At 44.6% G+C, this 24,220-nt stretch overlaps 1 protein-coding gene across 2 annotated transcripts in view; it reads left to right on the top strand.

Moving 5' to 3' along the window:
* LOC112625371 (DNA polymerase nu) overlaps positions 1-24,220 on the top strand; it is a 169,638-nt gene that overhangs the window by 68,188 nt on the left and 77,230 nt on the right. For both annotated transcript variants that reach the window (XM_025386644.1, XM_025386645.1), the window contains 8 exons: positions 1,208-1,276; positions 2,822-2,882; positions 3,558-3,622; positions 10,135-10,218; positions 10,539-10,634; positions 20,649-20,705; positions 21,947-22,000; positions 23,005-23,070. In XM_025386644.1, coding sequence (XP_025242429.1) covers positions 1,208-1,276; positions 2,822-2,882; positions 3,558-3,622; positions 10,135-10,218; positions 10,539-10,634; positions 20,649-20,705; positions 21,947-22,000; positions 23,005-23,070 — 552 coding nt within the window. The remainder of the gene's footprint in view (positions 1-1,207; positions 1,277-2,821; positions 2,883-3,557; positions 3,623-10,134; positions 10,219-10,538; positions 10,635-20,648; positions 20,706-21,946; positions 22,001-23,004; positions 23,071-24,220) is intronic.

Genomic DNA, 24,220 nt, shown 5'->3' with positions numbered 1-24,220 from the left:
GTTTATGTCTCATCAGCCAGATATGTGTCTGTAGTTGAGCCATGCGGTGCATGGATGAGGATGGGAGATGGAGGTCCAGCCATTAATCTACATGACCACAGATTACACCCTTCTCTCCAAAGAGGTGGCATGAATTGTTCAGATAAATGGAAGAGAGTTCCAGGTAGAGGGAGCAGCAGGGATATAGTAAGACTCTCAGAGAACATGGTGCCTTTGTGGAGGACAGCAAGGCCGACCTGGGGAGAAGGAGGCATGGCTGTGGGGAGCCAGAGAAAATGTCGGGGCTCCTCATGCAGCTGCGCCATACCAGGGAGCCGGGCCTGTCCTGGGGCTATTCAGCCTAGGAGTCACATGGTCAGCTTCGGGTTGTGGAAGGCTCCTGCAGGCAGCCAGGTAGATTCTCCCAAGTGGCAGTTAAGAACTTGATGTGGAGGGACTCTTCCATGGATGTTCTCCCGACATTCACAGGAGAACCACAACCAAGATGACTAGAAAACAATACCAGGGTGTGTGCGGCTAGCCACTCGTCCCATGGGATGTTCACTCTAATCTCAGGCCTTTAGCAGAAAACTGAGGCTGAGTGGGCTGGAGTTGGGGCATTTGTTGGACAGAATGGGGTGTTGAAGAAGAGGTCCTGGTGCTCCATGTTAGGGGAAGGATAATTAGACTCTGTATTGAGGGGCACATCTCATCGCATCTCCCTCTTTGTCAGCCAAACACAGACCCTTGTTTGTCATCTCCCAGGGCCTCTGTGTGCATCTCCTGGGGTGAGAATGGAGGGGTAAGTGAGGAGCGTGGCAGCAGCTGTGTGCGGGTGCAAGGTGGTGAGGCTGAGAGAATGGAGCTGTGGACTCCAGAGAGGCCAGGTCTGCATTCTCCTCTCCCTACTACCATTTAATCATTGCACCTGAGACATTAGGCTTCTTTGTGGTTCTGTTTCTCAATCTGTAAAATAAGGAAATACCCTAGGTTGCGAGGAAGTGTCCAACTATGGATAGCTTGCACTTGCACAGTAGAAGCACTTTCTACAGACAGGAACTTGTCCAGTTGAGGTGTTTGGTGATACTACCACATACATGACATCTGCCATTGAAAACCTCATGGGCTTTTACTAGGAAACAGTTTTCGAGTCATGTCAGTTCCAGACCGTGATGAGTACTGCCACCAAGTTTATCTGATTTTCAAAAATACTTTTGCTCTTTTAAAGAATCAGAATGTACGTGACAGCCTGAAGATACTCTACAGACTTACAATGGACCTTTGCTCTAAACTGAAGGCAAGACATTTTATTATAATTTCTGGCTGACAGAGGCTCACAAGAGATGTCTTTTCATTTGCACCCGCACTCCCAGGGAGCAACCCTGCACTGTGTTTGAATGTGAAGAAAACGAAACCTTGAGTTCTAAGAACAAATTAACCTGTGCATTACTCAGAAAAGGGTAGTCTGCAATGATAAGACCTGAAGTTTTAAAAATGCTTTCTCTAGGTTGAAAACAATTGTAATATTTTTTAGAGCGTCCTCTTTCAGTGGGATGTTTCCAGTGCCATAGTTAACGTAAAAGCTGAGCATTGATTTTGATTAATAGTGAGATGGACGTAGTTTCACTCAACCAGAGTCTTCCTGGGAAGCAGACAGCCACTGCAATGAACAACCAAGAAGTGTTGAGTGGAGGGACTGTGTCCAGAGGCCAGGGAGGGCAAAGGGAACCAGCCAGAAGGAGAAGCCTCCAGGGACAGGCAGTAGCTCAGCCCATTTCCCTCCCTTCTGTCCTCAGTGCCCAATCTGAAGGCAGAGGAGTGGCCTGGGTGATGTGACCTGGAGGGGCCTGCCCCGCCTTATGGGCAAGGGCAGGGCAGAGAATGGGTCTGGAGGAGCAGGAGGGAACATGAGGGCAAGAGTTGGAGGATGGAGCCTGGGACTCTCTCATGGCAGCAGGAAAAATAAAAAAAAATGAGACTCATGAAGAGCACCGGAAGGCCCAGATAAATAGAGATTCCGTGCTCTCAGGGGAGGTGGCCTGGAATAAAGATTCTAATGTTCCCCAAATTAATCCATAGTGGCAGTGAAAAATCATTGAGAATTATTGGTAAATTTTGGGAATTCAGTAAGCCTATTCTGAAATTAAAATGGTAGTCTAAAAGTCTACAAATGCTTAAATCAATCTTAAAAATGAAAAAGAGTAAAGAAAATTGAGAATGGGGCTTGGCCTATCAGATATTTCTTTTTATTTCTTTTTTGCCACTTCCAATGTTTGACTTGAACCTATCTATATTTCTAAATATCTCTACCAGATCTTGGTAATAAAATAGCCTACTTAAGGGAAATAAGTTTATTGGGAAGAGCAAGCAAGAGGGGTAGAAGTTGGGTAGGAGACCAGCCATGCTCATGATAGGGGTCTCCTTTATTCTAGCTCAACAAAATTAAGGAGGCTTTTTGGTCAGGCGCAGTGGCTCTTGCCTATAATCCCAGAACTTTGGGAGGCTGAGATGGGCAGATCACTTGAGGTCAGGAGTTCACAACCAGCCGGGCCTACATGATGAAACTCTGTCTCTACCAAAAATGTTTAAAAATTAGCCTGGCGTGGTGGGGGCTGCCTGTAGTCCCAGCTACTCAGGAGGCTGAGACAGGAGAATCGCTTGAACCCAGGAGGTGGAGGTTGCAGTGAGCCGAGATCGCGCCACTGCACTCCAGCCTGGGCGACGGAGCAAGACGCTGTCTCAAAAAAAAAAAAAAAAAAAAAAAAAAAAATAGGCTTTTCAATAAAATGTAGATACAATAATATTTAAATTGACATTGATGTTATTTCTTCCTATTAAACAGGAGTATGGTTTATGGCAACTATTTTGTACTTTGGAGCTTCCTTTGATACCAATTTTGGCAGGTAAGTCACCATAAAGATGAAGTACAGCCATTTTTCTAGAGGGTTCTTCACATTGTTTGGGATGAATATTTCTCTGTACCTTATTTAGGAGTAGATAGTGTATCCCATGGGCACCGGAGAGGTAGCAAGCCTATTATTTTCCCTTTCTGTATGTAGTGAGGGGTTGGACTGCATTCCCCGTTGGTGTGGAAAGACTAGAGGTTCTGACATTTTGGTCATATGGGATCCCTGCTGTGCTGCCTGGCCCAGGAGGAGTAGGCTTCTCTAGGTGTTTTATGTGTTAGTGGTTGTCTCTCATTCTGGTTTGCTGTCCTTATAACCTTGAGAACCTTCCTGCAAGAACCGATGCAGGGCTCTCTTCTGCCTTTGCCTTTGACGCAGGTCCTGATGGGCACCACGTCAGCCAGGGGGCATTCACAGTGTGGGGAGGGCCAGGCTGGCCATTGTGGTCCCCTCGCCCACTCACACCTCTAAGGCCAGCTCTGTCAATGCGCCCATTTGCCTGTATGACACAAGGGATCCTGACAGATCCTGTGCAGAGGTTGGCATGCAGCAGGTGCTGAGTAAATGGCAGTTGCAGTCATTATTGTCCTCATCAGGGAGTGAAGCATTTTAGCGTTTAGTAAAAAGGATACATTAATGCAAATATGATCTGGTTTGGGTTTTGAATCACAGTGATGGAAAATCACGCCATTCAGGTGAACAAAGAGGAGATGGAGAAGATATCAGCACTTCTTGGGGTAAGTTATTATTCCAGACGGTGTGTACTGGCCCTCTCTTTCCTGCATGAGATAGTTATTCCCAGTGGCAGGTCTAGAGTAGATTCTCCTTGTCTTCTCTTCCTGATTTGATGTTGACAGTTCTTCTCCCTCTTTCTGAGTCCTGCAGGGGAGAACCAAGCATTGAAAAGACCTAAACAGCATAGTGCATGTGTGTCCGGGGAGTTCTTTAATGGCTCCTCCGGATCCTTCTCAAAAGTTAAGTTTTCTTACAGGGACATTGTCCTCTGTAGTTTGGTGAAGGAATTCTTGGGTTTCTTGAAAAACAAAAATACAGAGATGTGTAAAGATGCATGAAAAAATACATAAAAATGCTCTACTTCAGTTTTCTTAAGAAAACACATGTAGATGGAGAGTGGGAAAATAGACACAGAGACTGGGAAGGGTGAGCAGTGGGGAGGGCAAAGATGAAGAGAAGCGGGCTAAAGGGTACAAACATAACAGTAAAATAAAAGAAATAAATGCAGTGTTTGATAGCAGCATAGGATAACTGTACTTAACGCAAAGGTATTGAAGTCGAATGCTGGGCGCTTTGAATACCCTGACTTCACCACCACACATTATATACACGTAACGCATTTTCTCACATACCGCATACATCTGCACAAATTTTTTAAAAAGTCTAAATAAACCACATGCCAGGAGCATCTTTAAAATAAAATGTTTAAGGAAACCCCAATATAACCATCACCTGGCTCAAAGCATAGAATTTCCAGAGCCCTGTGTGCTTTCCCTATGGGAACCCCTTTCCTGCTGCCAAAAGTAACTATAGCCCTGACTTTTGTAGCCTTTTCATTGTTGCTCTTCTTTCTAGCTTTCCCACTTCAAAGCCTAAACAATGTCGTTTAGCTTTGCTTTTGAACTGTAAGTAAACAGTGATTTACATGTAGCCTTTCACCCAGCCTTCTACATCTCAGCTCCACCTGTATTTCTGTGTGTCACGCAGTGCTGTGGAATTTTCTGTTGTGGACTGTGCTGTGCTTGGTGTCTCTGTCCCACTGCCAATGTGGTTGTTTCCAAGTGGCTGTCATTACAAACCACGCTGTATCTCTGAGTGCATTCCCTGTGCCCGTGGGCACAGCTTTCTGGGGGCTATGAGGTGACTAGTGTGCTGGGACACAGGGAATCTGTTGCTTAGTTTTATTCAGTAATGCCCAATGGCTTCTCAGAGTCTCACTCATGAGAATGCATATGGGATCCCGTTCTTGCACATCCTCACTTCCCCTGGCTACATTTACATTGTGGCCATTTTGGTGAGGCTATAATGATATCTCATTATGAGTTTTGTTTCTATTTTCCTGATTACTACTGTCAATCAAGAAGAGGTGAAAGACCAGACTGCAAAGCAGTTAGACAAGGTATTATTGGGGTCTTAGAAATTGCAATTCAGGAGACACAGGTTCAGCTAAAGGCCAATATGCGTTCTCAAGAGAGGAAGGGGAGTCGAGATTTTTCAGAGGAAGCTAAGGGTGAATACACAGTTGTTGTGAAAGAATGATCATTGGTGGAGGTGGCTGACTCAGTGCATGAGCTCATTGGTTGTCACTCTTCAGAAGTTGCAGCACTGGCAAAGTCCAGCTGTTTTCCAGGATGTTGTGGTCATTGCAGTTTGGCCCAGTTCAGAGGTTCAAGGCAAGTCCTTGTTTTTTTGTTTTGTTTTGTTTTGTTTTGTTTTGCAGGGTTGCAGGTCATATAGGTAGTCCTTAGAATGGCCTCCTGACTTCATTTTAGAGCCTTGGACCAGAATGATACCATTTTGCATGTTGCATGTCACATTCCCCACTTTTGCTCAAAATCTGAAATGTGGAATCATCACTGATCAGTTATTGGTTGGTCAGCCACAGATTTGTTATCTCTTTTCCCCAGAACTAGAACTGCCTGTTTAGAGTGTCTTATCTCACAGAGGGGGGTTGTTGAAAGTCAGTGTGCAATATGGCTTCAGAGATGAGTGAACTTTGAGTAACAAGAGAGCCGTTTTAATAAGGAGGCCTGCATTATTATATGGTGATTAGCTGTATATCAGGAGAGCCGCACATTTTATTAACATGTCTAAATGTCATTCCTCAGTCTTCTTTTCTGAAATAGATAATGAGATTTCATGAACCATGTAGAAGACAATTGTATTTCTTTTGGTAAGAAGCTTTCTTAGCCAGATAAGAAAATTCCAGAGACAGAGTTCCTCCCTGCTCTTGGAGTGGGAAGAACAACAAGATTAGAAGGATCTAGATTCTAAGACATATTCCTGGAGCCTTTCAGTTCTCAAAAGCATTCAGCATGCCAAATCACCATATTTGGCGGATCATCTTCTGCACCTCAACATTCCCTTTTCTGAAGCTCCCATGGAGGCTTCACACAGTAACAGCTGCGTTGATGGATGTGTAGAGAAAAATTGATTTACCTGAGGGGCAAAAGGTCCTATTAAACCACTCTCCCATTTCTGGGAACTGGTCAGTTCAATTAAATAGTTGTGTCTTATTTCAGAAGACGGCATTGCGGACAGCCTCACAAATGGAAGAAAAACAAAGGTTAATGTTGGGAACATTCTTTGAAAAGGTTTTCTTGGAGGCCAGGTGCGGTGGCTCCTGCTTGTAATCCCAGCACTTTGGGAGGCCGAGGTGGGTGGATTATCTGAAGTCAGGAGTTTGAGACCAGCCTGACCAACATGGTGAAACCCCATCTCTACTAAAAATACAAAATTAGCCGGGCATGGTGGCGCATGCCTGTAATCCTAGCTACTCAGGAGGCTGAGGCAGGAGAATCGCTTGAACCCAGGAGGCAGAGGTTGCAGTGAGCTGAGATCATGCCATTGCACTCCAGCCTGGGCAACAAGAGCAAAACTCCATCTCAAAAAAAAAAAAAAAAGAAAAAGTTTTGGAGTCCAGAGGACAGTCAGTTGAGGTGCCTATATGTTAGACTTGAACCTGCTCATCACTCTTGGGGATCCATGAGAAAAATAGAAGAACCCCCCCCAAAGTCAAGAGTCACACACATATTAAACCAGGTTTTAAATTAGTGGTTCTTCTCCTGAATTAAAGGACTTACATCTCCATGAGACCAAAGTAGAGTGTCTTCTTTTTTTTGTAAGTTCCGCAGGGAATCCAAAGCAGGCAGTTTGAATGTACAAAGGATGTTAATGTTGTTCAGGTCAGATTTTTGTTGTTTAATTTCATCAAGAGAATTTCTGAGGCTAGCCATGACACTATTATGTGTCTTTTTAAATTTATTTATTTTATTTTATTTTATGTATTTATTTATTTTTTGAGACAGAGTGTCACTCTTATCTCCCAGGCTGAAGTACAGTGGTGCAATCTTGGCTCACTGCAACTTCCACCTCCCAGGTTCAAGCAATTCTCCTGCCTCAGCCTCCCAAGTAGCTGGGATTACAGGCATGTGCCACCATGCTCGGCTAATTTTGTATTTTTAGTAGAATCAGGGTTTCACCATGTTGGTTGGGCCGGTCTCGAACTGCTGACCTTAAGTGATCCACCCTCCTTAGCCTCCCAAAGTGTTGGGATTACAGGCGTGAGCCACCCCGCATGGCCTTTTTTTTTTTTTTTTTTTTTAATTTTTGAGACAGAGTCTCACTCTGTCCGCCCAGGCTGGGGTGCAGTGATATGATCCTGGCTCACTGCAACCTCTGCCTCCCAATTGAAAGCAATTCTCCTGCCTCAGCCTTCCAAATAGCTGGTATTACAGTTGCCCACCTCCACGCCCGTTAATTTTGTCTTTTTAGTAGAGATAGGGTTTCACCATGTTGGCCAGGCTGGTCTTGAACTCCTAACCTCAAGTGATTTGCCCGCCTTGGCCTCCCAAAGTGCTGGGTTTATAGGTGCAAACCACCGCACCTGGCCTTATTTTTGTTTTTAGAGACAGGGCCTTGCTCTGTCAACCGGGCTGGCGTGCAATTGCTGCAATCATAGCTCACTGCAGCCTCAGACTCCTGGGCTCAAGCCATCCTCTTGCCTCAACCTCCTGAGTAGCTGGGATTACAGGTACATGCCACCATGCCTGCCTGGCTATTTTTTTTTTTTTTTTTTTTTTTTGAAGATGAGTATGTTGCCCATCCTGGTCTTGAACACCTGGGCTCAAGTGATCCTCCCGACTCGGCCTCCTAAAGTCCTGGGATTACAGGTGTGACCCACGACACCCAGCCTATTATGTGTCTTTCTTTAAAAAAATTGATCCTCCCGTAAGTACAAATAAAGCAACTGTTTAGAATGAGAGATATCAAAAATATTTTATGGGAGTTTTTCTAATTTAAAGATCTACTGTTTGGCTACTGATGATTAGAATTTCCAGTGGTATACTTATTCCACTAGCTACTCAATCCAATAAGCCGCCTCTTCATGGAAAACCCAGGAGGTAATTTTCCAGGTTTAGAATAAGTTTCTACCATATAAGCAAGAGAGTACAGAGCGTGACAATGGATGGGAAGGGTCGGGGTAGAAGATGCTTCTGGGTTTTTTTTTTTTTCTTTCCTAGTTTAGAGAGTCTTTGAGCTAATTCGGCATTGTTATCTCTTAGGAACATTAGTTTAGTTCCCTGGATTCTTTTAGATGCCTCAAGATACCAAAGTAAAGTGGCTGTTCCACTCAGGCTGTGTAATCTTTCCTTTTAGCCCTTCTAATTTTCTGTGGAGGAAAACAAATTTTGGGAGATCAAAGATGCCCAGATTGGCCATTGTAATTCCAAATCACTTTCAGTGATGTTGGTTCAATAAATAAATTTATAAGATAAAGGACCGTAATTTTTGTACAGAAAATCAGCAGAAATTCCAGAAGAGGGTGACTCAGCACCTGTACTTTCAGAAGCAGAAGTCACCGTGAGTACTCACCAAAAAGGGAAAAGTCCCTCTGTCAACAGCCAGCAGCAAAGGACAGACGCCCAGTAAAGGTCTGAACCTCAACTGAGGTGGGGTGTTCAGGGAAACCGGAGGATTCTCCACCAGGGTCCCAGGCCTTCAGGGAGGTGATAGGGCACAAGGGGTTCCTGCAAGTATCATGCTCAAATCTGTGGCAGTGCCAGAGTGCAGAGGAGAGTTGCTTTGTGTCCTACTTCTGACACCATTTAATGTCAACCAAGAAAAGGCAAAAAACCAGACTGAAAAACAGTAAAACAAGGCATTTATTGGGGTCTTAGGAATTGCAATTTAGGGGACACATTCAGCTAAAGGCCAAATTGTGTTCCAAAGAGAGGAAGGGGAGTTGAGATTTTTCAGAGGAAGCTAAGGGCAAATACACAGTTGTGAAAGAATGATCTTGGTGGAGGTGGCTGGCTCAGTGCATGAATCCATTGAGCTCATTGGTTGTCACTCTTCAGGAGTTGCAGCACTGGCAAAGTCCAGCTGTTTTCCAGGATGTTGTGGTCATTGCAGTTTGGCCCAGTTCAGAGGTTCAATGCAAGTCCCTGTCTTTTTGGTTTTGTTTTTCAGCGTTTCAGGTCATGCAGGTGGTCCTTAAAATGGCTCCCTGACTCTACTCTAGAGCTCTGGACCAGAGTGATGTCATTTTGTATGTCACATTTCACACTAGTAGGGTTGATTAGCTTTTCATAAGCATCATTAGCTTTTAGGAATTTCTTTTTGTAAAGGATCTGCTCAAGTCTTTTACCCATTTTTATATTTTTTCTTACTGATGTATAGGATCTCCTGATGTATTCTGGATACAAGCCTGTTTCCTATACTTTCTACCTCTGTCTTGTTCTATATGATGTTGGATCCCTTTTCTAGTCTTAATATTGCTGGAGAATTGATTCTTCCCTTCCCATTTTTTTTGCTTCTTTAAGTTTGTTTTCTTACCTTTGGGGGAGGATGCTTCTATGAGCCTAGGTATTTCACCATGAGGCAAAATACGTTTATTTTTATTTTTATTTTTATTTTTTTGTAGAGATGAGGTTTCACTATGTTGCCCAGGCTGGTCTCAAACTCCTGGGCTCAAGACACCCACCTGCCTCGGCCTCCCAAAGTGCTGGGATCACAGGTGTGAGCCACCGCGCCTGGCCAAAATATGTATTTTTATGCTTATTTTGATAAATTATAGGTTATTTATTACTCTCTTAAGAGCTTTCTTTGGGAATTTTGTGTGTATGTGTTTGTTTGTTGAGACAGGGTCTCACTGTCACACAGGCTGGAGTGCAGTGGCAGTTATAACTAACTGCAACCTTGACCTCTCGGGTTCATACAGTCCTCCCACCTCAGCCTCCCAAGTAGCTAGGACTACAGGTGTGCACCACCGTGCTCAGCTAATTTTTTTTTTTTTTTTTTTTTTTTAGTGATGGGGCCACACTATGTTGCCCAGGCTGGTCTCAAACTCCTGGGCTCAAGTGATCCTCCCGCCTCAGCCTCCCAAAGGGCTGGTATTACAGGCGTGAGCCACCATGCCCATCTCGCTGTTGAGAATTGTTTGATGAACAAAAAAATAATCTTAAATTGTGAAAGCTATGAATGAGATTAATTGTGTGTATCATATTTTCAGGCTCGTCTCAAGGAATTGGAGCAAGAAGCTCATTTTGTTGCAGGAGAACGGTTTCTTATAATGAGCAGTAACCAGCTTCGAGAGGTAAAGCTGAATTTTGGCTCTTTCATAAAATGTATTTCTTATTCAGGAGTTAAAGGGAGATTTATTTTGAATTTATAAATATTTTATGTCAACTATCCAAAAAGTAAGTTTTTCATGGTCTCTCACAAGTAATGAACACACTGAGATTCATTACTTCAAAGCCTTTAAATCAAAGAAAAGTACTAAGTGAGAATTTAAGCATGTTGTAACGTCTGTTTGGGTGTGTATTCTCTGGCTGGCGGCATGGGCTCTGCTATAGTAATGTTCTGTTTCTTTCAAATGTGAGATTCCCTCACCATGTGTAAATTGCTTTGTTGAAGATCCTCTTTGGCAAGTTAAAGCTGCACCTGCTGAGCCGAAGGAACAGTCTCCCCAGAACGGGGCTGCAGAAATACCCGTCCACATCAGAAGCAGTGGTAAGGTTTCAGAGTTATCCTTTTCTTTTCAGAATGACAGCATGTTTGCACCACCTGTGTGCTGACCTTTAGACCCACCCGAGACTCTCAGGCCGTCCCCTCATGCTGGCAGCAGTTTCTGCAGAAGAGGGGCTCCCCACACCAAGGTTGCTTTTCTCACTGCGGACCAAGGAGAGAGAGTCAGACAGTGCACTTTTGCAGAAGCAGTTAATTGGCTTGACTTTCTGAAAAGCATAATTTGGTGGAGTTTTGTTCTTAAAACCAACTTCTTGACAATCCAGTCAAAACCTCTTTGCTTCGTGTCCCCAAGAGGAACTAGAAGCAGGTCATCAGTCTTCTCCTTTCCCCAGATTTATTTTAGAGAATTTTACCTACTCCTCTCTTGAGAGGAATCAATTTTTTGAAGACAAGGAGTAGTGAGATTGTGTTGTGTTGGAGTGGGAGAGTATACGTCGATATTCAGAAGCCAGTGAGTACTTTTACTGAAAAGACCCAGAGTGGAGGTCAGTAAATAAGTGAATTAATGTCATTGTGAATATTGGTTATTGTGGTGAGAACCAGCTTTCGAGGCTCCAGTTTGTGCTTTCTGTGCTCTGTCCAGCATTTGACTTTGTAGCAAAGGAAGGTTTCCTTCTAAGATGTCTCCTCTGGTCCTGTTCCCCCTCCAGTACCACATACCTCCGGTCTTCGCCCTGTGAGGGTGTCTTAGAGTACAGGCCCTCATGGAGCCTGCGCTCGCTGACTGTACCTGCACTTGGCCTTTGCTGGTGTAATGGGCAGTTACTGGGTGAATAATGGACTCCTGCAGAGGATGCTCCACTGGAGGGACTCGAACTGTGCCTTTCCAAATCTTCTTCTTCTTCAAGCCTTCTCCACCTTAGTGAAGGGCCCATCTTCCTTCCAGGTCCTTGGGAGCTAGTGCAGAGTAGTGAGTAAGAACAGGGGCAGTGGGGTGAGCCATCACTGGCCGGCATGGTTTGGACAACATGAAAACATTACTTGTGCCTCAGTTTCCTGATCTATAAAAGAAAGATAATAATAGTACTTTCCCTACTAGAATCTTGTGAGAATTTAGTGCACGTGCATGTGTGTCCATGTGTCTGTGTGAAATAGCACTTAGGACTGTGCCTGACATAAAAGCTCTCAAAAGACCAGTTAGCATTGGCCATTCTAAGAAAAATCCTGTGAGTCATCCTTGACTTTCCTTCCACCTCCCCCACAGCAAGTGTCACAGTCTCTACCCACAAAATAGGTCCTGAGCATGCCTCCTTTTCCCCATTCCCCGTCTCCACCATAGACCTTTCTCACTTAGATCCCTCCAACCACTCTTGCCCCTGCTTATCATCCCTCACACCCAGGCAGAGTGATCCTTTAAAACCATTGGAAAAGTCACGTTACTGCCCTAGGACTTCCAGTAGCTTCTATCGCACTTACCGTCAAATCCGAGCTGCAGAGCATATCCCCAGGCCCGTGCTCTGGCTGTGCCTTCCTGGCCCAGCACCTCCTCTCTCTCCACACTCCAGCGCTTGCTGAGCTGCTTGCAGCTCTGTGCGCCAGCTCCTCCTCTGTCCCCAGACTCGTGCCACAAATTTTTCCCACTTGCTTCTGATTGCCAGCTTATACATTGCATTCAGGAGACCTCTGGTCGCCCAGACTGCAGTAAGGTCCCCAGTCACAGCTGTTTCTTCACCTTGAGTTATTTTCTGCACACAACTCACCACTACCTGAAGTTTATCTTAGGTGTGTGTTTGCTTTTTCCGTTAGAATGTAGGTTGTGCAGATCAAAGACTTCAGTTTGTCCCCAGAACCAAACCAGCCCCTGGTGTTGAACTCAGCATCTGTGGTGTGTTCATGGAGTGCTGGGTCAGCAGGTGGTTCCTGGAAGCAGCATCTGTCTTGCTGCAGAGACTAAGGCTTGGGTCTCAACACCACACAGTGGACATGGGTAACATGCCCCAGAGCTCCAGCAGGGGGCGCTGCCTGGGCAAGCCGCTCATCCCACACTTGCACCTGAGCTCACGTCTGTCCTGGCACCAGCTGGCACTGTCGCCCTTCCCTTTGCAGCTCCCTTCCCTCTCCAGACAACCAGCAATGCAAGAAAGGAGGCATCACTCTCTTCTGGTGCTGATGTGCTCTCATGTTAAGGCAACAGCTTTCATGAGGAGCTCATTTTTCTCCCATAAAGACATAATGAGCATAAGTCATATTAGCCTCACTCTTTTATTTAACTGAATAAGTCAAGTTGTTCATTCATGCATATGAAAAGATTGGCTTATGCCATGTACATGGACAAATTGAAGATTCAGATTTCTTCTCATGACTTCTCTCCATCCTCCCTGCCCCCTTCCCAGAGGCCTTGGTGAGCGTTGTGGCTCCTCTCACCCCAGCGCCTGTCCCCAACCTGCCCTTTTCCTCCACGAATCCATGTTTGATGTCGGGGAAACCAGCTGATGGTATCCCCTGCGTCACACACAGATTTGCTGCTGCTCAGCTCTCCCAACTAGATGTAACCCTAAGAGTGCACAACTTTTTTTTTGTTGCTGGGATGTTCCCAGTGCTTAGTACAATGCCTGGGGCATAGTGGATGCTCAGGAAGTCACTAATGAACCCTTCAAGTTTTGAGATGTGCCATTTTTTTCTCATCGTTTAACTCTACATATTTTCTTTATAATTCTTTCACCATTGAGTTGTTTGGAAGTGTGTCTTAACATTTCCAAATGTGTGTGGGGTTTCCAGATAGTTTTTGTTATTGATTTCTAATTTTTTTTTTTTTGAGACAGAGTCTCGCTCTTGTCACCCAGGCTGGAGTGCAGTGGTGTGATCTCAGCTCACTGCAACCTCCCCCTTCCAGGTTCAAGCAATGCTTCTGCTTCAGTCTCCTGAGTAGCTGGGACTACATGCACCTGCCACCACACCTGGCTAATTTTTGTATTTTCAGTAGAGACGGGGTTTCACCATGTTGGCCAGGCTGGTCTCAAACTCCTGACCTCAGGTGAGCTGCCCACCTTGGCCTCCCAGAGTACTGGGATTACAGGCATGAGCCACCGTGCCCAGCCTTGATTTCTGAATTAAATGAAGTGTGGTAAGAGAACACGATCTATGCAATGTCAGTTCTTTGACACTCACCTCAGGGTTCTCAGATGCTCCACATGGGCCGAAGAACACACGTACCCTTGTACCTGTACAGTGTAGTTTAGAGTCCTGTGGTGCCTAGCTGGTCCGCTCACTCCTGCTGGGGTATAGTGGGAATTCCCTCCCCTCAGTAGGCACGTGACGAGTGGGGAACAAGGGTCCCTCCCTAACGAACTGAAGGAAGCTTTGATGGTTTTTTTTTTTTTCTCTGCAATGAAGTCACATGTTCTCAGAACATCACAGGGAGTTCAAACTCTGGGAAGGTGGTCCAGCTTTGGGGTCAGGATTCCTGGACCAGTCACTCATCATTTCCAGGAGTTGCTTTTGACACCCCTTGACTAACTGAAGTGATGGAGTCTCCAGGTCATGTGTGTGCACTGACCCCATTGCTGGGTGTCCAGTATGTGGGATACAGCCATGAGCAGGACAGATGCCCTTTCTGTTTTAGTCAGCAAACACTCTTGTGGCCCTGGCTCTGTGTTAGACACTGTTGACGGTTTAGTGGGGAAAAGATCTTTATCATCATGGAATGTCTATTCCAGTGAGGAACTATAGCAGGGTTCTCTAGAGAAACAGAGCCAGTAGGACATATGCAGATATAGATACAGATAATAGGTATATGAGAAAGGATTTGTTAGGGACATTGGTTCATGCAGTTGGGGGTGCTGTGAAGTCCCACGATAGGCTGTCTGCAAGCTGGAGACCCAGGAAAGCTGATAGTGTGGCTCAGTCCAAGCCCGAAAGCCTTGGGACAGGGAAGTTGATGGTGTAACTCAGTCCAAGGCTGAAGGCCCAAGAGCCTGGAGTGTCACCAGTGTGTGTACTAGAGTCCAAACACTGGAGAGTCTGGAGTTCTGATGTCCAAAGATAGGAGAAGCGTGTCCCAGATGCCAGCAGAGCGAGTGAATCCACCTTTCCTCTGTTTTTTATTCTAACTGGGCCCTTAGTTGATTGGATATTCCCTGCCCGCATCAATGCAGATCTTCCCTGTTCAGTCCACCAACTCACATGCCAGCCTCCTCTGGAAACACTCACATAGAAAATAATGCTTTACCAGCTGTCTGGTTATCTTATAACCCAGTCAAGTTGACACCTAAAATTAGATATTACAAGAACCATCCAGCAGGATAAGAGCCATTAAGGTAATAACAGGGAGAGCGACACACTCCAGACTGAGTGGTCCAGAGAGAAACCTAAGGAATTATGTGTAAGCTGAAGCTCGAAGATGAGGAAGTGCCTATGCAAAGGATAAGAACAAGGCCTTGCAATGGGAAAAGGCTCAGGCTGCTCAGGGGCTGAGGCTGGAGCCTTGTGACTGAGAAGAATGGGAGGGATGGGGTTGAGGGTGAACAAGGACCCAATTCTGCTGTGCTTTGCAGGCTATGGGGAGAAATGTAGATTTTTAGAAAAATGGATAGCCTTGGAATTGTTTAAGTAAGGGAGCAACTATGATCTAGATTTTTTAAAAATAGACTTTAATGGCCAGGTACGGTGGCTCACGCCTGTAATCCCAGCACTTTGGGAGGCCGAGGCAGGAGGATTGTTTGAGGCCAGGAGTTAAGACCAGCCTGGACAACATAGTGAGACCATGTCTGTACAAAAAATTTAAAAATTAGCCAGGTGTGGTGGTGCATGCTGGTAGTTCCAGCTACTCATGAGGCTGAGGTGGCAGGATCACTTGAGCCCAGTAGTTCAAGGCTGCGCTGAGCAGTGATTATACCACTGCTGTCCAGTCTGTGCAACAGAGTAAGACACAGTCTCAAAAAAAAAAAAAAAAAAAGACTATTTTTTTAGTTTTAGGTTCACAGTAAAATTGAGCAGAAAGTACAAAGAGTTCCCATACTCCCTGTTCTGTACTCCCTGTTCTCACACGTGCACAAGCTCCCCCTCTATCAACATCCTCGACAGAATGGTATCGTTGTTAACAGTCAGTGAACCCACACTGACACATCATTATCACCCAAAGTCCGTAGTTACACAGTATACTCTTGGACTGCTCTTGTGTGTAGGGTTCACTCTTGGTGTTAGACATTCTGTGGGTTTAGACAAATGTATGATGACATACATCTACCATTACAGCATCATACAGAGCAGTGCCACTGCCCTAAAAATCCGGTGCTCTGCCTATTCCTCCTTTACTCCCGCCAGCCCCTGACAGCCACTATGCTTTTTACTGTTTCCACAGTTTTGCCTTTCCCAGAATGTTACAAAATTGGAATCACAGTGTGTAGCCTTTTTGAATTGACTTATTTCACTTAGTGGTAGGTACTTAAGTTTCTTCCATGTCTTTTCATAGCCTGATAGTTCATTTCTTTCTAGCAGTGAATAATATTCCATTGCATGGATGTATCACGGTTTATTTTCCATTTACCTACGAAGAACATTTTGGTTGTTTCCAAGTTTTGTTAATTATGAATAAAGCAGAGATAATTATCTGCGTGCAGGTTTTTATGTGGACATAAATTTTCAGCTTATCTGGGCAAACACCAAAGAGTACGATTGCTGGATGAAATGATAAGAGTACGTTTAGTTGTGTAAGAAACCGCCAAACTGTCCTCCAGGGTAGCTGCACCATTTTGCATTCCCACCAGCAATGAATGAGAGTTCCTGTTGCTCCAAATCCTTGCCAGCACTTGGTGGTGTTGGTGTTCTAGATTTTCACCATTCTAATAGGTGTTGGATATGTTTTTATAAGATCACTTTTTTTTTTGAGACAGAGTCTTGCTCTGTCAGCCAGGCTGGAGTGCAGTGGCACAATCTCAGCTCACTACAATCTCCGCCTCCTGGGCTCAAGCAATTCTCCTGCCTCAGCCTCCCGAGTAGCTGGGATTGCAGGCGCGTGCCACCATTCCTGGCTAATTTTTGTATTTTTAATAGAGATGGGATTTCACCATGTTGGCCAGGGTGGTCTCGAACTCCTGACCTCAGGTAATCCGCCCACCTCGGCCTCCCAAAGTGCTGGGATTACAGGTGTGAGCCACCACGCCCAGCCTTTTTTTTTTTTTTTTTTTATTGGGAGACAGAGTTTTGCTCTTGTTGCCCAGGCTGGAGGGCAATGGCGTGATGAATTGACTCATGGTAACCTCTGCCTCCTGGGTTCAAGTGATTCTCATGCCTCAGCCTCCTGAGTAGCTGGGACTACAGGTGCGTGCCACCATGCCCGGCTAATTTTGTATTTTTAGTAGAGACAGAGTTTCTCCATGTTGCTCCATGTCGGTCAGGCTGGTCTCCAACTCCTGACCTCAGGTGATCCGCCCGCCTCTGCCTCCCAAAGTGCTGGGATTACATGCGTGAGCCACTATGCCTAGCCAAGATTACTCTTTTAGCTGGTTGGAGAATGGGGGATACTCATTAGTAGGCTGTCACTGCAGTCTAGGTCATGGCAATGAAAATGGAGCAAAACAGATGGATTTTTAGAGGATATTTAGAACAGAAAGGACCTTCTGATAAATTCATGTGAGTGTGAACAGAAGTCAGCATATGGAGTAGTTCTGAGTTTTCTGAGTTGTGCACTTGGGCAAATGGATACAGCCACTACTCAGGGAAAACTGGAACAGGAACCGTTTATGGAGGGCAAGGTCAAGTGTTCAGCCTTGGATATGTTAGGACAGAAGTGTATGTGAGACATTGATGTGCCATGTCACAAAACAGCAGTGGGCCTGTGGGACAGGGCTCATGCTGGGAATCCACACCTGGAAGCTGCCAGCTGATTTTTACTAAAGTCGCCCTGGGACAATGTTCCTCTGCCCTGCGTGGAGATTTGGAAAACACGGATGCCCAGGCCCACAGCTGATCCCCTGAGTCAGAATTGGGTGGCGGAGCCTAGTCATGGGCCTGCTTTTGAAGCTCCCTGTTGATTGCGGTACGCAGCCGGTATAGATGACCACAGAGTTAAACTCCGAGAAACTGGTATTTTAAAGGTCAGAGAGAGAAGCACCAGTGGGAAATGAGTGAGAAGGGAGGTCAGGAGAATGTGGTGTCTGCAGCCAGCACAGAGTGCGCGGGTGAGCCCACAGAGCCATGGCAGCGGATGGCGCTCCGCCTCTGGCCCTCAGCCAACACTCAGTGCTTTATACACAGTTTGTGCGATCAAACACTACTTCTTTTTGGTGTTCTCAGGCTGCTCAAGTCAAGATATACTGGGAGACTATTGGTTAGAAAGTTAGTTTGTGAGTAAGGTATCAAGATAAGGAGAGTTAGATGATCTTAAGCTGTTTTCTTGGCTAAGTATTTTCATGCACTTTCACCCCCCTGGGGATAGCTTTTCTACAAAAACTGCAATTCCGGATTATACTGAGGCAAGATACCTCCCACTGTTAATGTTTTATGGTCACAGCTCTTGTGTTCTCAGTCTTTATTCAGAGAGCACCATGATTTAGTGGTTTACACTATTACATCAAAATCATATAATCAGTTCTCCCGCAAGTTGATTTATAGATTCTAAACAATTTTAATTAAAATCCTGGCAGGAGTTTTTTTGGTAGGAATTGAAAAGTTGATTCTCAGATTTATATGGAAGTGCTAAAAACTAAAAAAAAGCCAAAATAATCTGGGGGGAGGAGGGGAAGCACTATTTAAGGACATAGTCTATTGAATATCAAGACTAATTATAAAGCAATAGGAATTACTAGGAATTAATTAGGCAATACCATTTGGTGTTGACTCAAGGGTCAGTAAATAGGCCAATGGACCAAGATAGAAAATCCACAAACATCAAGTCCAACAGAACTTAAAGGTAAAAAAAATAAAGAAAATCGGGCCGGGCATGGTGGTTCATGCCTGTAATTCCAGCACTTTGGGCGGCCAAGGCAGGAGGATTGCTTGAGTCCAGGAGTTCAAGACCAGCCTGGGCAACATGGCAAAACCTCATCCCTACAAAATACACAAAAATTAGCTGGGCATGGTGGCATGCACCTGTAGTCCCAGTTACTCTGGAGGCTGAGGCAGGAGGATAGCTTGAGCCCCGGAGGTAGAGGTTGCTGTGAGCCAAGATGGTACCACTGCACTCCAGCCTGGGTGACAGAGCAAGACCCTGTCTCAAAAAGAAAGAGAGGGAGAGAGAGTGTGTCTCATAGGGCATCACTGCAAAGCATTAAGTAAGGAGGGCTTGTTACATAAAGGGCCAGTGCTTCTTGGCCCCCATTTCATGCAGCACATAAACATAAATTCCAAGTAAATTGTGTATCTAAGTATCAAAAGCAAAATAGTAAAGATTGGAGAAGATGTAACAAGAGGATATCTTTAAGACCTTGAGGTAGGTAAACATTCATAAGTAGGACAGCAAATGCATCAACCATAAAGGGAAAACTTGATAAATGGGACAACAATCAAATTAAAAATCTCTAAATATGAAAAGACACCATTAAACAGTGAAAAAGCCAGGTACTGTGGCTCATGCTTGTAATACCAACACCTTGGGAGGCTGAGTCAGGAGGATCACTTGAAGCCAGGAGTTTAAGACCAGCCTGGGCAGCATGGCGAGACCTCATCTCTGCCAAAAATTTAAAAAATTAGCCAGGCATGGTCGTGTGCTCCTGTAGTCCAGCTACTCCGGAGGCTGAGGTAGGGGAGGATCACTTGAACCCAGGAGTTTAAGGTTGTAGTGAGTTATGATTGCACCACTACACTCCAGCCTGGGCAACAGAGTGAGACCTTATGTAAAAAAAATTAAAAGTTAAAAAAAATGAACAAAAAAGCTAGCCACAGAAGGAGAAAAGATATTTCCCATAAATATATAACTGGCGAAAAAACTGTCCAGAATAACAAATTTCTACAACTCAAGGAGAAAAAGACACACCAAGTTTTTAAGTGAGCAAAAGACACGAACAAGGGCTTAATGAAAGAAGATATACAATTAGTCAAATATATGAATAGTGTCCAACCGCGTTAGTCACGGGAAATACAGACTAAAACTATAGTGAGAGATCACTTCTCATTTACCAGAACAGCTAAAATTAACAACAGTGATGACATGCATTGGCAAAAACGTGGATCAGCTTGAACTTTTATGTTTTGCTGAAAGGGGTATAAGCAGGTACGTTTACTTTGGAGAACTGGCAGTATCTCTGCTAATGTTGACGCAGCAGTTTCACACTTCTTAATGTATGTATTCCACAGAACTGTGGACATACATTAACTAAAATCTCTGTACCAGCATTATTCATAATAGCCCTAAGGTAGAATAAAAACACATATCCATCAAAGGTGGAATTGATCATATTCTACATTCATGCACTTGAATACTACACAGCAGTGCAAATAAATGAAATACTGCTTCATATATTGATGAACCCTAAAAATAATAATATTGGACCAAGGACAGGAAACAGGTAGCCTGTGGTAGAAGCCCAGGTGGTGGTCAGCCCTGGGGAAGGAGCCAGTACCTACTGGGGAAATTGGAATGTGCCGTTGCTTGTTGTGGGTGGTGGTTAACAACTGTACTCACTTTGTGATAATTAACAAACTTTTCTTACTCTCTTTCACTTTCCTATAGGTATGTTATATTTTGATTTTTAAAGCTAATCTTTAAACTCATAATCCATTACTCCCTCCCTGAAATTATGCAGTTAGCGAGTTATACGTTTGTAGACACTGACACGGTATTTTACCTACCCTGGATTTAGATTTCGCTAATTTAAATCTCAAGAGGAATCTTATTTCCAAGCTTATCTGAGATGTTTTTAGTGCCCATGTAGACATCAGAATAGTTTTGTAAGGGGTTAGGATTAAGACACCTGATAAACTTGAGTTTATTATGCATCTTTATTTTGGAAAATATGCTCAATTAGACCATTTATTACAAAGACTTTCTCCAGATGAAAATAAATGTTTAAAATGTTAACATGAAAGAATTACGTTGGTAATACTTATTTTCATGTTTAGTTAAATGCTCTGCGAGACCTTCATCCATTACCCAAGATAATTTTGGAATACAGGCAGGTAAGTTAATTTTTTTGTACGTAAAAGGTGATGAAGGGGAACCATACAGCCCTGTGTTGTCAACAGAAATCCATAATGGCTGAAGTAGCCCTCCCAGTGTTCTCGGGGGAATAGAGTTTTGTCAGGTTAACCTTGTACTGGCACTGCTTACTTGCACCCTAATGTGATTTTACCCAAGTCTGCAATCAGCCCCACTCGCGAACCCCAGGAGTCAAAATGGGAGAAGACAATGAGGAATCAGAAGGAAGTAGGTGGCATGCCACGGCTGTGTGTCGTCGGTGTGCAGGAGACGCCCAGCAGTACCTAGTCTCTAAGCCTCCCATAACCCCTCCCTGGCTTCTAGGTCTGCCAAGACCATACCATAGCAGTGTTGTGTTGTCCTGCATTTACATTTGCCAGAGATTTCATGAGTGGCCCCCTTCCCTCCCCTGGTGATTCCCTTTCTCTGTTCACACACCTGCCATTTCCTTCCAAAGTTCTCTTTTGGTTGTGAACCACGTTTATAACTTTTGCCACTGCCCACAGCATAGGTCCTAGTATTCACTGAGCCTGTGGCCTGCTGTATCCTGAGGGCCTGGCAGCTGTGAGGGAGCACATTGGCTCCAGCCTGGCCCTTTCTCCCTGCAGCAATGTAAAGGGGCAGCCACAGGAGACACTGTGTCAGAGTATTTGTTTATCTGTTTATCTTTGCAAATGTCCTGTAAATCTAGAAAGATCCTAGAATTAATAGATCTATTTTTAAAGAGTGGAATGACATCTTTCTGTGTGGGTCAGTGTTATTGAATCCTGGTGCCACCTAAGGTCATTCCAGGGCCTCCTGGAGTCATCTGAGGTGATGGTAGCAGCATGAACCCAGCACTCTGTGAAACACCATTCACACCATTCCTGTTTAAAGACTTAAACCGGCCGGGTGTGGTGGCTCACGCCTGTAATCCCAACACTTTGGGAGACTGAGGTAGGTGGATCACCTGAGGTCAGGGGTTCAAGACCAGCCTGGCCAACATGGTGAAACCCCATCTCTACTAAAAATGTAAAACTTAGCTGAGCGTGGTGGCACACGCCTGTAATCCCAGCTACTCAGACTGAGGCAAGAGAATCGCTTGAACCCAGGAGGCGGAGGTTTCAGTGAGCTGAGATCATGCCACTGCACTCCAGCCTGGGCAATGGAACGAGACTCCTTCCCCCGCCCAAAAAAGACTTACGACTTAAAGAAAATGATTATTTTTGTCTTTCTACCTTAGGTTCACAAGATCAAGTCAACCTTTGTAGATGGATTATTAGCTTGTATGAAAAAGGTAACAAGCTTTACAAAAAGATACTGTGATTAGGATTGTGGTTTTTGTGTGAGTTCAGATACATATAGAACCTTTGTAATTTTAGTAAATGATGTGAAATAATCTAATATTCTCTTTTTTTTTTTTTTTTTTTTTGAGACAGAGTTTCACACTGTCGCTGGGCTGGAGTGCAGTGGCGCAATCTCAGTTTACTGCAACCTCCGCCTCCCGGCTCCAAGCGATTCTTCTGCCTCAGCCTCCCAAGTAGCTGGGATTACAGGTGCCCGCCACCACGCCCAGCTAATTTTTGGTATTTTTAGTAGAGACGGGGTTTCACTATGATGGCCAGGCTGGTCTCAGACTCTGACCTCGTGATCCACCTGCCTCGGCCTCCCAAAGTGCTGGGATTACAGGCGTGAGCCACTGCACCCAGCCAAAATAATCTAATATCCTTGAAACTATGAACCATAATATTGGTATCATTTAGGTCCCCTTGCAGCATAGGTTGACATTATGCCTTGAAACCCTCCGTTTATGAGGAAGCTCTAGCTGACCACCTTTCACATCCACGATTGTGTCTCTGTTCTGGATTCATTTGAGGAAGATGTTACTGTTTTAGTTCAGACCTGAGGAGACTGTAGTCAAGAGATGTTCTGTGACTCGGTCAAGTTCACTCAGCAAGTGACAGAACCTGTCTGTGACGCACAGTCCTATCTTGAGCCCATGCCAAGTTCCCCACAGCCCAACAGCTCTTACTCTCCCCATGCACAGGATTTGTGAGTGACATAAAGTCTTGTTGCAGTTCCTACATGGGTTAGGGGGAGCCTCCTTCCTCACCCTTCCCTAATCACACGTCAGGAATTTTGTAACCCCAAGGACATTTCAGGGTTGGAAGTTTAGGGCCAGCAGCTTGTTGGCTTCTGGAGGACCAGTGAGTGTTGTGTGTTGTGGGTGGAGGCTCCACTACATCCTTGACTTCACATAGCATTGCCAGAGTTTACACTGATTCTTTTTAACTAATACAGGGCTCCATTTCCTCTATATGGAATCAGACTGGAACTGTGACTGGAAGACTTTCAGCCAAGCATCCTGTAAGTTGTGTAAACAGCTGTCTTTGTTAAACGCCGTTCTCCTGCCTTGCTATTGAAGTTTTGTCTCCACATGTGTTTGCCTGTGTACTTTCTGTTTCCAAGAGGGGGCTTCATCCTGATATGCTGTGTTTTATTCTGTTTATTCTGAGAACATAGCAGGAGAACAAGGCAGGTGGGTTCTCTTCTTGTGAAGTGCTGAGTTAGCAGGACGGGGGCTTCACACCCAGAAACCATGCACTCCAGTGTGAGGGCAAAAAGGGCACCCCTACCCCATCTTCCTTTTCAGATTTGTGCCAGACAGGTGGCTTCTGATTTCCAGAAATGTGTTGAAATAGCTGATGCTATGATGAACAGCTTTATTTTTTGGTGGTTGTTGAAACTGTGTCTCTGATGAAAAAAAAAAAAAAAAAAGCCGTAAATTCCCTTGAACTTATGATGCAGCTTCCATCACACTTAAAGCAATTAACTTTCTAAATGGCTCTGTATTTTGAACTAAAAAAGACTCATGATTAATTTCTCATTACAAAAAATTCCTTAGATACAGAAAAGAAATAAAAATAATAAAAAGTCACTTGTTATGCACCATGCAGAACTGTGGTGTCTATCTTTCCACACTTCTTGCTAAGCACATATATTTATAAAATACAATTTTTTAGGCCAGGTGTGGTGGCTCATGCCTGTAATCCCAGCACTTTGGGAGGCCAAAGCAGTAGATCATGAGGTCAGGAGTTGGAGACCAGCCTGGCCAATATGGTGAAACCCTGTCTTTACTAAAAATACAAAAATTAGCCAGGCATGGTGGCGTGTGCCTGTAGTCCAAGCTACTCAGGAGGCTGAGGCAGGAGAATGGCATGAACCCAGGAAGCGGAGCTTGCAGTGAGCCGAGATCGTGCCACTGCTCTCCAGCCTGGGTGACAGAGCAAGACTCTGTCTCAAAAAAAAATTTTTTTTTTTCTACAAAGATAAAGCCATTCTATTTTGTATTATGCTTTTCTATTTTAACATCTCTTGATATCATTCTATATTAATAAATATTGATTTTGGCCGGGCGCGGTGGCTCAAGCCTGTAATCCCAGCACTTTGGGAGGCCGAGACGGGCGGATCACGAGGTCAGGAGATCGAGACCATCCTGGCTAACACGGTGAAACCC

The sequence above is a fragment of the Theropithecus gelada genome, chromosome 5 (assembly GCF_003255815.1).
Source record: "Theropithecus gelada isolate Dixy chromosome 5, Tgel_1.0, whole genome shotgun sequence".
Taxonomy (NCBI): Eukaryota; Metazoa; Chordata; class Mammalia; order Primates; family Cercopithecidae; genus Theropithecus; species Theropithecus gelada.
The sequence above is the reverse complement of the archived record's forward strand: the minus strand, read 5'-3'. Positions and strand labels throughout refer to the sequence as shown.